Genomic DNA, 13,787 nt, shown 5'->3' with positions numbered 1-13,787 from the left:
AAATTTTGCACAAAAGTAGGGTGACAGTGATATATAACCACTGGTTAAATGCAAAGGATATATACTAAAAATTAGTTATATAATTTAATGAGTGTCTTGAAACTCATTCTTTTCAAAAATACTATGATCACACATATTTCATGGCCCACAGCTATTATTACTTCAATGTTCGCAGAAAGTTTCAGTCATTCTGAAGACAACAAAAAAATTACATAAAGACAGTTCCCATAATATGAACTGAAATCCCCTGAAATAAAATTAGAAACATACCTTGATGAACTGAGGTGTAGCTAACCTGACAGTAGCTACAAAACAAATTCTATCTTCATAAGAAGGCCTATGTGTGCGCTGTATAGTTCCTTCAAAACCATTGTGTGCTGAACTGGATACTAAAATAAGGAGGAAATAGGCATCATCAGTTACTCCAGTAAAACCTAGCTGTTACTGATATGCAAATATCTATGTCTTTAAGAGCTTAGAAAAATACTAAGTTAAAACCCTTTGTAAGAGAAGCATTTTAACTCACCACTGTTTAAAGATTTGAAATTTCCTATAAATTTCACATACTCATAGGTAGATGGCTCCTTTGGGTCTATTGTTCCTCGAAGCATATGACAACGGAATTCTAACTGATTTTTTGCTGAAATAAGAGATTAAAAATTTAGGTATTTGTGTTAAATCAAGATGAATGATCTATTACATGAAATAAGATTATAAAAGTTATATAAGTTTATAACCATTATTTTCTCCAACAGAAATCTCCAATGACATTTTATTTAGTCCACAAAAGTAGAGTGCCTTTAAGAGATGACCTCACTCTGGCCTCAATAGAGAAAACAAATCTTCTGGTACAAGCAACTTAATGTTTCTCCATTTTTTAATCTTTCCTTCCTTCTCATTCTTCACTCTAATTTCAAAGAAAGGTTTTGCTTCCCATTCTAAAGCTAATACTTCTATCTTTACTTTGAACAGTCTTTCCTGTCTTCTTGGGACCTGAGCCACACCACTGTCATTCATTCCTTTAGCATCTACACATTCTCCTTTTTGAGTCCTTACTTACTACTTTTAAATTTGCTCAGGTCTTCCTATCTCAAAGAAAGAGTTGTTCATGCTAATTATTTTAGTATCATAGATCTCCTTCCTTTCATTATGTGCTTTCATTTCTCTTAACTTCATGCACTATGGCTTTCATTCTCACACCTCTGCAGCAATTATTCTTCTAGAGATTACTAATATTTGTAGTGCTAACTTCAATGGCTTTTCCTCATTGCATACCTCTTCTTAAAACTCATGCCATTCCCACAGCATGAATTTTCCTTCCTGCTGACTATTCCTATCTCTTCCGCTAATCTGTCTTCAAACTAGGGGCTTTCATAAAGGTTATTTTGATCTTGATCTTTTGTTATCCTTTATAAACTTACTGGCCTTGGTAAGCTTACTAACATCTAAATCTCTCTCCCCAAATCTAACATTTTATGTAAGACAAAATCTCATTTCATTATTTGCTTTCAACACATTTGCACTTGATTTTCCCATCAGTAACTTAAACCAAAAATATTTGAAGGTGAATTCAATCCTCTTTCTTCCTAAGTCAGCTGTCCACCTTTGTCCCATGTATGCTTATTTCCTAAGTTACAAACCATATCAACTTGGTCTCTTCTTTTCCTATCACAAGTTTCAAACCTAACCTGTCATCAAAACCTGCTATTTATTTTACCAAGGAAACTCTCAGTCATTTTTTTTTCCCACTGAGACTACCACCACTTAGTACAACTGCAAATCACCTTGCATCCAGGTAACTGAAAAATTTGTTCATTATGCCTCCACACTGTTGCCACTGATTCATCTTTGCCTATTACTCTTTGACTTTCATCATATTTCAGCACTCAAGGACGAGTAGTATCTTTCTTCACTCACTACATCAAGCGTATTCTCTATAGTCATTATCACGATAGATAGTTTTATCACCTAACTCAATACGTTCAAAATCTATTTTCTTCCCAAACCCTTCCCTACTGATGATCCTTAGGCACTTGAGCCTAACATTAAGTCCTATTGAGTTTCCCTATTTAACATTCGTATACTTTCTTCTCCATCCCTACTTCTATTGCTATTAAAAGAATTATATAGTTTTCCTTTATGTCCCTAGTCTGGTAAATTTTCAAAATTTTCTACCTGGGCTGTATCTCCCAAACCAGAGGATGAAAGTGGTAGCAACTTTTATAAGCAATGTACTGCTAATCTCTCTAGGCCAGAGATGCTGGTGGGAGATGCTTCCATTGGACCTCCATGGAGGCGGGACATGTGTCACTGGAAAAGTAGGACAGTTAGCTATACCAGGCAGCAGGACCAGCTTGGTCATCGGAATAGTCTGACCCACAAGATCTCTGTTTGTACTTAACTGATCCCTAGGAACAAAACTGATGAGTAACTACACGAAGGTATCACTTCAACTGTGTAGTAGGAAATCTCCAGATCTGGTGAGCAGGGTATGACTTAAGCCACCATGACAGAGAAATCAAGGGCCCTCGCTTAAGTCTCAGCCTCAGGGCCTCTTGCTGAAGTAGAAGCCAGGTAAGCTTGGGGGGGTGTATCTTACTATTGCAAGTCTTCTACCTAGCATTCTTCAAAGAAACTCGCCACTATTTACCTGAGTGATTTTTTTTAAGACCATAAAACCATCCAATTCTCCTTCACTTGCTTGCTACTGTGTAACAAATAAAAATCAAATTCCTGAGGATGAAATACGAGGCACTTCATAATTCTGTCCTTACTTCCTTCCCGAGGCACAAATCATACCCACCTGTACCACCCTCACTTTCATTATGGCCAAAGTGACCTGCTGAATTTTCTAAGCAATTTCCTCATATTTTAACTCACACTTATTTCATTGGCATGAAATGCTTTTTTTCTGGGAAAAGAACTTTCTTTGTATATCCCTTGTTTAAGTAGGGGATCAGTAAGCCATCTGATTAAGACTTTTCTCTATCCAAAAGTATTGCTGCCATTCTGATCTCTATTCTTAGAAGCAGGGGCCTAAGGTATTTCTTTCTGCCAAAGGTTTTTATTCAGTTTTCCAGCCAATTCTGCCCTTATTAGGGTCTCTAAAGCAGACTCTTCCTTTGTCTTCCTACTGCTATCTCCCAAGCTCCACGTTTCTAATGCTTCTCTTATTGTTCGAGATATTTACCTCAAGCAATGTCATTCAATCCATGGCTTCAAATACTATTTATAGGCATCTATTATATCCAGCCCAAATCTTTCTCCTAAGTACCAGACTAGAGTGGCCTAATGGTCAATGTCATACAAACTTGATTTTGTATGACAATTATAACAGGCTTCAAATGATCCCCCAGTCTCTAGTTTTTCTCAACTCCTTCTGAAAGGCTATCTATTCTTATCAAAGATATATATATATACATACACACACACACACACTTACACATATAGGTGTGTGCATATGCATATGTATGCATATATGTGAATCTCAAGTCTTAAGACAGTAAGCTATAGAATTTGATGGTTCAAACACAAAGAACCTTAAGATGATTAATGTCAGTATTACCAGTTTAAGACAAAATAATGAAAAAGTGATTAAAAGATAGTTCATGGCCGAATACAATTTTGGATTTTAAACAAGGTAACATAGTAGAGAAAATGAGGTGCTCTGGTCAAATTAATTTGTCCAATGAACCTAGTAAGTGACCATGAGTGGTGGCTCACACCTGTAACCCCAGCACTTCTGGAGGCTGAGGCAGAAGGATCGCTTGAGCCCAGGAGTTCGAGGCTGTGGTAAGCTACGATCATACCACCAACTGCACTGTAGCCTGGGTAACAGAGGCAACAGAGGAAGACCCTGTCTCTTTAAAAAAAAAAAAAAAAAAAAAAACCCTAGCAGAAATAACTAATTATGTTTCTTGACAGCAGAGACTATTTTTCAGTATTCGTGGCACTTTTAAGACATAGCACACGTGCCTGGCAAAATAGATACATTCAAAAATGATTGTTTAATTCTGTTTAATTAATAAAGTAGATAATTTATCTTTATATTTAATAATTTTAAAATAAACACATTTTTTTCACAGTTTGAGTGTCCAACTGGTAAACGATGGTCAAAATTAGAAGGTTTAATTTTCTTTCACTAAATATAAAATTTTATTTAAAAATCAATGAGAGTATATTATCAGGTTCTACTTTCATATAAAATACAGTTTTATGGTATAACAAACAGATGGGATTTTGATATGATCTGGAATAGAGTCAGACTTTTAATATAACATTTCCATTTTATATATTTTTTAATATTTATGAAGGACCTAACAGGGTAGATGGAACAATGCTACACATTAATTTAATTAAACATGTCTGTGTTTTTCACCAACTTGCAAAAGTAAAGAATGCTGCTGCCAAATATAACACGTGACTTTTCTGCTTAACAGCTATTACTTACATTTTAAATACTCAGGGGTTAATGAATCACTTTCCAGCAGATGAGTAGAGAGTATTTTATAAACCTCTGAATGTTCCCCTTCTGGGATAAAATTAAATATACTTTGATCCACAAGATCAGACTGAAAAAGAAATTTTTAAAAGCAAAATAATTTTAATGATTCAAGAGACAATTATTTTCAAAGTATATAATCATTATTAAACAACAGAAGAGCATATGTTTAACTTTCAATTATCTATGAAATCCAACACATGGCAAGTTACAGACCACATCTCAAAACACAAGACTGAGAAGCTGGAAGGTTAACATTACCTCTGATACTAGTGTCACTAGATCCCTGATCAATATGACCTTGACAGCTTGATAATTCAAAGCCCTGTTTTACCAAATTTGAACATTTTAAAATACAATGGGACTAAGAGAGTTAATTAGAAAAATCTTTGGCTACAAGACACAGTCTTGCCATATATTCAAACGTGTGGTAACCGATGGCAGTTCTCGCTACTACAAAGGACTAGAACAGGCTACGTGAGGAGGAAATCTGACTTTGGTGTCCTTTCAATTGTCCAATGTGCCCCTTCTTTTTTTTAATTTAACTTTTTTTGTCCTTTCCTTTTTTTTTTTTTTTTTTTTTTACTACAGTCAAAAACAGGGAATGTCCTTTTCTTTTTTATTTCATCTTTTCCAGGCACCTATCTTGTATCCCATTGTTAAAAAGCCTTGCTTTTGGCTATCCCCCCTCAAAAAAGGGCAACTGACATGCTAAGCATTATAATTCTTGCTAACATATGACTGTAATCATGACTCATTAATCGTGATTCATTAATCGTTAATCAATAGTAATCTGACAAACATCAGGTTGCCTACAATGTGTCATGGCTGCGGAACTGCAAATGAGTAAGATAGCTCCTATTCTTATGTACCACTGACAAGAAAACTTCCATGACTTCACAGGTGCTATGAAATCCAGTCCATTCTATCTGGTTTCTCTGTATTTTGAAACTGCTTTGTGGAATCCTGAGGACACTGAGGTGGTATTCTCCAGGAATGTGGAGGTGGGACGGCCCGCCAGGAAGAGGAAAGGGGCTGGGGGCAGGGCTCAGGGTCCTTCCTGCTCCTGCATTCAACCAGAGCAGTTTTTTTCTGTTTATATTTTACACGTCCGTAAAGATTTTGTTGGAAGAGCTCCATTGCTTAATAACAAAGGGAGCCACTGAGGATGGTGAGAGAGGAGAAAAGGGTGTTTTCTAGTCTCCCGATGAGCCATACACCCCCATCCTTTCTTCTGCCTTGTCTCTAGCCCTCCCAGCCCACCCCCCGGAAGGGGGATGGCCTTCCCCCTCTCCCCACATACTCCTATCCTCCATCTTTCAAAGACCACTGCAAATTATTTCCTTCAAAAAAGCATTTTAGGAAAATAAAAAAAAGAACAAAAAAAATTTCCTTAAAACCATAATCTACATTAAAAATAAAGCTCCTGGCCGGGCGCGGTGGCTCACGCCTGTAATCCTAGCACTCTGGGAGGCCGAGGCGGGCGGATTGCTCAAGGTCAGGAGTTCAAAACCAGCCTGAGCGAGACCCCGTCTCTACCATAAAAATAGAAAGAAATTAATTGGCCAACTAATATATATAATATAAAAAAATCAGCCGGGCATGGTGGCGCATGCCTGTAGTCCCAGCTACTCGGGAGGCTGAGGCAGGAGGATTGCTTGAGCCCAGGAGTCTGAGGTTGCTGTGAGCGAGGCTGACGCCACGGCACTCACTCTAGCCTGGGCAAGAAAGCGAGACTCTGTCTCAAAAAAAAAAAAAAAAAAAAAAAAAATAAAGCTCCTTTAGTATTTACTACTCGTATCATTCATTTCTGTTAGTCGTAAGTCAGCCTTCTGAAGCTGTGCCTTCTGCGCCTCCATGCATTCAACGAACCACGGATCAAAAGTATTTGGTAAAAAACGGATAATCGTCTGTATTGAACATGTACAGATTTTCTTGTCATTATTCCCTAGACAATAGAGTATTATGACTATTTATGCAGCACTTATACTGAATATTAATGTAACTAATCTAGACATGATTTAAAGTATATAAAAGGTATGTAGGTTACATGTAAATACTACACCATTTCGTAAAAGTGACTTCAACATTTAGGGACTTTGGTATCTACAGGGGTGGGGGGAGCCTGGAAGCAATCCCCCCCATGGATACCAAGGGGTGACTCGGTATATTGTAATGTCTATGATCTGTTGTTCCATAGCTGAATAAAAGGCCCTATCTCTTACACCTTCATCCTCCTCCCTTCAAATCAAGGCACATTAACACTGTGCTTTGCATATTACAGTTATTAGTACAGTACATGACTGTGGATGAAGGAATTATCTGATAATGGCTTAAGGGTTAGCCACACCAAAAATATCTGTATTTTAATAAGGGGATTCTTCTGGAAGTCTGAAAAGCCTTTAGAACTGAAGGAATGAATTGAAAAGTCAGGCATGAATAGAAATGCTAGAAAACTGACTTTTATTAATAAAATTAAGTATTAATGTTCATTATGAGAATGATTATCGTTTTCTATTATTTCAGCAAATTACGGTTTGACCTATATTTCACCCTTGTTTTCCATCTATAAATTCATAGGATGTTTCAGATTCACAGGGAAAAGAATATGAATGGTTAGTATTGAGAACAGTATGATCACAAGTATTGCTTCCCCAGTTTCTGCTGCCACTTTGTAATAGGCCTCAAACTTTCCCTTAACCACTATACTTAAAATCCCTCAATGAGACTGATCATACTTGGCCAGGCACAGTGTGGCTCATGTCTGCAAGCCCAGCACTTTGGGGGGCCAAAGTGGGAGGATCACATGAGTCCAGGAGGTAGAGGCTGCAGTGAGCTTTGATGACACTACTGCACTGCACCCCAAGCAACAGAGCAAGATGTTGCCTAAAAAAAAAAAAAAAAAAAAAAAAAAAAAGTAGCTATCTGGATCCTTTTATCTCCCTCACTCATTTTCATGAAGAAGAAAGTCCTGCTGATGCATTCATATGACATAAATTAATAGCCTTTCTGTTTTTTCTATATTAAGTCAATGTTACTATTTAGTGGAAATTATCAACTAATTATCTTTTCCCTTAGGTAAATTATCTACAGTTAAACAAATGACTCCTACAGACAATGGTTGCTTTAAAAGGGACTAAAAGCTCCTTCAAAAAAATGTCAAATATATTTTGGATATAACATATTTTTAAACAACTATTTTCCTTACTTACAGGCATAAGGGACAAAAATTCTAGCCCTATCAAATAAGCCTTCACTATCATCATATAACTACTCAAAAACTTCTAAATCATATTTCTGCATACTGCATTTTATACTGAAGACTGGACTAGCTTTCTTAAAACCCACTTACGTTTATGTTTTCAAACTACAAAATTAAGAATAGAAAAGGACAGGCACATCCAGTATCTTAACAGTGGCATTTTTAGTCCTGGATTTAGTTAGATTATAATGTGGTTAATCATCTTCCCTCCATCATATGGCTACAAATTTAATACACTCTCTTGAGAAAACATTTAAGCAAGTATGAGGAAATCAACCTGAAGCAGTAAAATGTTACAAATTTTAAGTTTGTAGTAGAGTGAAATGAATAAAATATGTACAACTGATTAGCCACAAATAGATTAAAATGTATCTAAATTAATTTCATTATGAAATCACTTAATATTCAAGCACAAAGTGAAAAAGTTACTTTGGTTTTTTGGCAGGGTTTATAGAACCAATCTTGTAATTTTACAGTCAGATTTAATTTTTTTTTTTTTTGAGACAGACTCTCAAGTACAGTGGCGTCATGGTAGCTCACTACAACCTCAAATTCCTAGGCTCAAGTGATCCTCTTGCCTCAGCCTCCCAAATAGCTGGGACTATAGGCATGTGCCCCAGCACCTGGCTAATTTTTCTATTTTTTGTAGAGATGGGGTCTCACTCTTGCTTAGGCTGGTCTTGAACTCCTGAGCTTAAGCAATCCTACCGCCTCGGCCTCTCAGAGTGCTAGGATTACATGTGTGAGCCACCGTACCTGGCCAGATTTAAAATTTAAATTAAAAAATTTTAGGTCACTTTGACCAGTGATTAAAATGGCAAGCTTTAATTTCTCAACAGGACTGAATTATAAATGCTAAAGTCTAATTTAGGGATTTGTCAATATTTCCCCTTTTCTAGGCAACAGCCAAAATTCTTTTAGACAAAATAGGTATGCATATTAAAACACAAATAAAGAGACATTATTGTTCTAAACCTTTGTTTAGCACCTGTTAGTTTAATTATTAATGACAACCCAAAACAGAAAATCACATTTTTTATTATTGTATTTGATCCTAACTAAAGATTATTTAGTCTTCTCAAAATAAGCCTGTATTCATGTTTTCAAATCACCAAATATATACAATTCAGCAATGTCAGTGATGTGAAGCAAAGTATCCACAGTAACTAGAGAGCAGAAAAAAACTATTTAACTATTCAGCCATAAAAATAATAATGAAATCCTGTTATTCACGGATGGAACTGGAGGACATTATGTTAAGTGAAATAAATCAGGAACAGAAAGCTAAACACCGCATGTTTTCACTCATATATGGAAGCTAAAAAAGCTGATCTCACAGAAGTAAAAAGGAGAACAGAGGATATTAGTGACTGAGACAGGTAGGGGGAAGAGGAGAAGAAGGGGGATAGGGAGAGATTTGTGAAAGGATACAAAATTACAGCTAGATAGAAGGAATAAGTTCTAGTGTTCTGTTCGACTGTAGGATGATCACAGTCGATGATCTGTGGATGAATGTTTCCTGTGAACCCAAAGTAATGATAAATGTTTGAGATGATAGATATACTAATTACCCTAATCTGATCATTATACATTGTATGTATCACAACATCACCCTATTACTATGTATAATTACATGACAATTAAAAAAATAAAAAATTTTCAAAGCTAGTTTTTAACAAAGTATACTATTAATTCTGAATGGAATGAAACTGGTCTACTTGGATCAGCAGCTATCACTCTTGCTCAAAAATTTACCTGCCAATCTACATTCTTTGGACGACACAAACAATTTTAAAAATCTAGAAGATGTTAATAACAGAGGAAACTGGGAATAGGACATATAGAACTATCTTCATTTTTCTGTAAATCTAAAAATGGTCCTAAAATTAAAAATGTTTACCAAAAATACAGGAGGGAATGGGAAGGTGAGGAGGGTTTTTATTCCAGGGAGAATGTTAATAATTGAATACTTGATTCCAATTAGATCTGTCACATGTTGTCTATCTCAAAATGCAACTAAACCTTCCCTCACCAAAGATCTACCATCAGTGTGCCATTAGGAGGAGATTTTTAAAAACAGCCATATCAAAGTAGTCTACTTATTTTCATACATTCAATAAATAATCACTGAGTACCTCCCTGAGAAACTAGTTAGCTCCTGTAGATACAAAGATGAAGCCCTTAAGAAGCTTACAACTATCATAACTATCCAAATAAATAGAAAATTACAATTTTCTTTAAGTGTCACAATGGTAGCATGTATAAGGTCATAGTAGAACAGAGAGAATCTAATTTTGAATGGAGTTCCAGGAAAGTGCCAAGAAGCAGGCTTTTAAAAAGTGTGAACACATTGCAAATGCTGCTCTGATTATGATTAAAGATTACATAATCTCTGCAAACACTAACTTTTTAAAAATCCCAACATAATTGTATATGGTTTAAAAGCATATAATTATACTTGTTTTCAATTACTTAATCTTTATCTTAATCCTATAAAGGGTTTCTTTCCTTGGCTTTTCTTGCTATGCCAAGAAAATTCAGTTAATCAGTCTGTCTTTTCTCTGGCTATGTTAGTCTACTTACATGTTGCTATAATTTCAGGTTTTACTCTCCAACAATTTTTTAGATGTTGGGTTTATCCTACTATTTGAGCTTACTGGAAAATAAAGCCCCAGGCCGTGTGCAGTAGCTTACACCTGTAATCAGCACTTTGGGAGGCCAAGGCAGGAGGATTGCTTGAGGCCAGTTCAAGACCAGCCAGAGCAAGAGCGAAAACCCTGTCTCTACAAAAAAATCAAAAAATTAGCTGGGCTTGGTGGCATGTGCCTATAGTCCAGCCTGTAGCCCTAGCTACTCAGGAGGCTGAGGCAAGAGGATTGCTTGAGCCCAGCAGTTTGAGGGTGCAGTGAGCTATGACGACACCACTGCACTCTAGTTCGGGCAACGGAGAGACTCTGTTCCAAAATCAAAAAAGAAAAAATAAATAAAGCCCCTAGAAAAGCCAGTAAAGTCAAGCTATTTTCTGTGTAAATCAAAAAAATTAGCAAAGTACTTATTGCCTGGCTTTCAGTTAAGGAACTGCCCTTTTAAGTCTGGCCTTTTAAGTATAAAAGTCCATTTTCTTTATCAAGTATGAAGTGTCAAGAGTAATCAGAGGAAGGCAAATAGCGCTTTTCAATGTCTCTTGGAAGAGACATTTACAAAGCAGATTACTTTGCATTGTTAGAGCCACAGATATTTTAAGAGTAATTTATGAATAGCTTTAGAATAATTATACCATGAGCTCCATCTTAGATAAGAAAATTATATAGGCCAGGCGCAGTGGCTCACGCCTGTAATCCTAGCACTCTGGGAGGCCAAGGCAGGGGAGGGGGGGTGGATTGCTCGAGGTCAGGAGTTCGAAACCAGCCTGAGCAAAAGCGAGACCCTGTCTCTACCATAAATAGAAAGAAATTAATTGGCCAACTAATATATATAGAAAAAATTAGCTGGGCATGGTGGTGCATGCCTGTAGTCCCAGCTACTCGGGAGGCTGAGGCGGGAGGATCGCCTGAGCCCAGGAGTTTGAGGTTGCTGTGAGCCAGGCTGATGCCACGGCACTCACTCTAGCCTGGGAAACAAAGCAAGACTCTGTCTCAAAAAAAAAAAAAAATATATATATATATAATATATATATTAAATAAAACTGCAAATTCCCTCAAAAAACTCATCAACTGCAGCATAGTACCTAGTCTACATTCTGGCAGAGCAGATAGGCAATAAATACATGTTAGTTAAAAAGAAAGCACACAATTCAGGTATTCACCATCCTAATCAAATCATACAATATACTTCTTTTCTAATTTTCTACCCTTTTGATTATATTAATAAGGAATTGAATATGGTCATTATGACATTATCAGTTCAAGTCACATAGCATAAAAGTTCTATGTCTATTTTGTGTGTGTGTGTGTGTGTTTTGAAACAGGGTCTCGCTCTGTCTCCCAGGCTGGGGTACAGTGGTGTGATCACAGCTCACTGCAATCTCCAACTCAGTACTCAAGTGATCCTCCTGCCTCGGCCTCCCAAGAAGCTGGGATTATAGAAGTGTACCACCATGCCTCGCTAATTTTTTTTAAAAAGATTTTTGGTAGACACAGGAGTCTCACCATGTTACTCAGGCTGCTCTTGAAGTTCTGGGCTCAAACCATGCTCCCACCTTGGCCTCCCAAAGTGCTAGGACTACAGGTGTGAACCACCAGCCGGGTCCTTATAAGTCACTCTTTTGAGAAAATGATTTTATGAGTTCCCCTAATTTCAACAAGTATCTCAGTAGAAATTTAGTTATTCTCCAGATATTATCAGTGATTTAACAACATCTTTACCAGGCTGCTTAAAAAGGAAACACAAAAAGTTGAGCATTAGAATAAAGAGGGCAGGAAGAACAAAGGATAAAGTGGTACAGTCATGAACTGCACGGCGGCGTTTCCGTCAGTGATGGACCATGCGTGTGACAGAGGTCCCAAATGATCACAGGGCAGCTTAAAAATTCCTACTGCCTAGCGACACTGTGGCTGTCATTATGTCATAGCTCAAGGTTTACTCATGGGTTTATGATGATGCTGTTGTAAACAAACCTACTGTCCCCTCCAGTCATGTAAAAGTTTATTAGCAAAACAATTACATACAGCACATAATAAAGGATAATTATACTAAAAAACTGTTACTGGTTTATGTATTTATTACATTATACTTTTTTATGATTATTTTAAAGTATACCCCTTCTACTTATATATATTTTTAAAGTTAATTGTAAAACAGCCTCAGGTCCTTCAGGAGATATTCACAAAAGAAGGCATTGTTTTCACAGGAGACGACAGTTCCATGCATGTTACTCCTCCTAAAGACCTTCCAGTGGGACAATATGTGGAGGTAGAAAACAGTGATACTAATGATCCTGACTCTGTGTAGGCCTTTTTGTTTTTAACAAAAAAGGCTAAAAAGCCAAAAAAAACCCCTCCAAAACTTTTAAAAATAGAAAAAAGCTTATAGAATAAGGATAAAAAGAAAATATTTTTGTGCAGCTGTATACACAATGTGTTTTAAGCTAAGTGTTATTACAAAAGAATTAAAAAGTTTTTTAAAATTAAAAAGTTTATAAGATAAAAAAGTTACAGTGAGCCAAGGTTAATTTATTATTGAAGAAAAAAATTTTTAGTAAATTTAAGGTAGCCTAAATATACAGTGTTTATAAAGTCTACAGTAGCGTACAGTAACATTGTAGGCCTTCACATTCACTCACCACACACTGACTCACCCAGAGCAACTCCCAGTCCTGCAAGCTCTACTCACGGTGAGTGCCCTAAGCAGGTGCACCATTTGTTTACCTTTTATACTATATTTTTACTGTACCTTTTCTATGTTTAGATACAGAAATACTCACCATTGTGTTACAACTGCCTACAGTACTCAATACAGTAAAATCTTGTACAGGTTTGTAGCCTGGGAGCAACAGGCTGTTATACCACACAGCCTAGGTGTGTACTAGGCTATACCATCTGGGTTTACGTAAGTCAACTCTGTGATATTCACACAGTAACAAAACTGCATAGGAACACATTTCTCAGAACATCTCTGTTGTTAAACAACACGTGACTGTAGCTGAATGTTAAATTATTACAGATTCAACATAGCCATGCTAAAACAAAGACATACTTAGAGCTCTCAGCCCCACCCTTGAACCACTGTTCGACACTGTTCTCAAACTCTACTACCTAGTGCTCTCGAACATTTAAAACAGGCATTTACCAAGAAAGAGATTATATGATTTTTATACTTACTGGTAAATGTTCAAGTAATGAAGTTACACTCTCAGACACATATATTATGCTTCCATCTGTCATGATTGCTAAAAAAAAACCATCAAGAGCCTGAAATTAAATATAATGGTCAGTTAAATGAAAAGAAAAAAGTTTTTCACAGGACAGAAATAAAAATCTAAGATAAACAACAAGGGATCTAATAAGGAAATATCCAGAGTACTGT

The 13,787-nt window shown here is 36.5% G+C and overlaps 2 protein-coding genes across 13 annotated transcripts in view; one reads left to right on the top strand and one right to left on the bottom strand.

Annotated features, from left to right (window-relative positions):
• Positions 1-13,787, bottom strand: part of CLOCK (clock circadian regulator) — a 107,994-nt gene that overhangs the window by 27,193 nt on the left and 67,014 nt on the right. For 11 of the 12 annotated variants that reach the window (XM_012758244.3, XM_012758253.3, XM_020285305.2 and 8 more), the window contains 4 exons: positions 13,583-13,672; positions 4,451-4,571; positions 527-640; positions 271-389 (listed from right to left, as the gene is read on the bottom strand). In XM_012758244.3, coding sequence (XP_012613698.1) covers positions 271-389; positions 527-640; positions 4,451-4,571; positions 13,583-13,672 — 444 coding nt within the window. The remainder of the gene's footprint in view (positions 1-270; positions 390-526; positions 641-4,450; positions 4,572-13,582; positions 13,673-13,787) is intronic. The other variant, XM_012758255.3, reaches the window with a different exon arrangement.
• TMEM165 (transmembrane protein 165) overlaps positions 1-13,787 on the top strand; it is a 72,585-nt gene that overhangs the window by 53,161 nt on the left and 5,637 nt on the right. The window lies entirely within an intron of this gene.

This window comes from Microcebus murinus, chromosome 26 (genome assembly GCF_040939455.1).
Source record: "Microcebus murinus isolate Inina chromosome 26, M.murinus_Inina_mat1.0, whole genome shotgun sequence".
Taxonomy (NCBI): domain Eukaryota; kingdom Metazoa; phylum Chordata; class Mammalia; order Primates; family Cheirogaleidae; genus Microcebus; species Microcebus murinus.
Note: the sequence above shows the minus strand (reverse complement) of the source record. Positions and strands in the feature narration are given on the sequence as shown.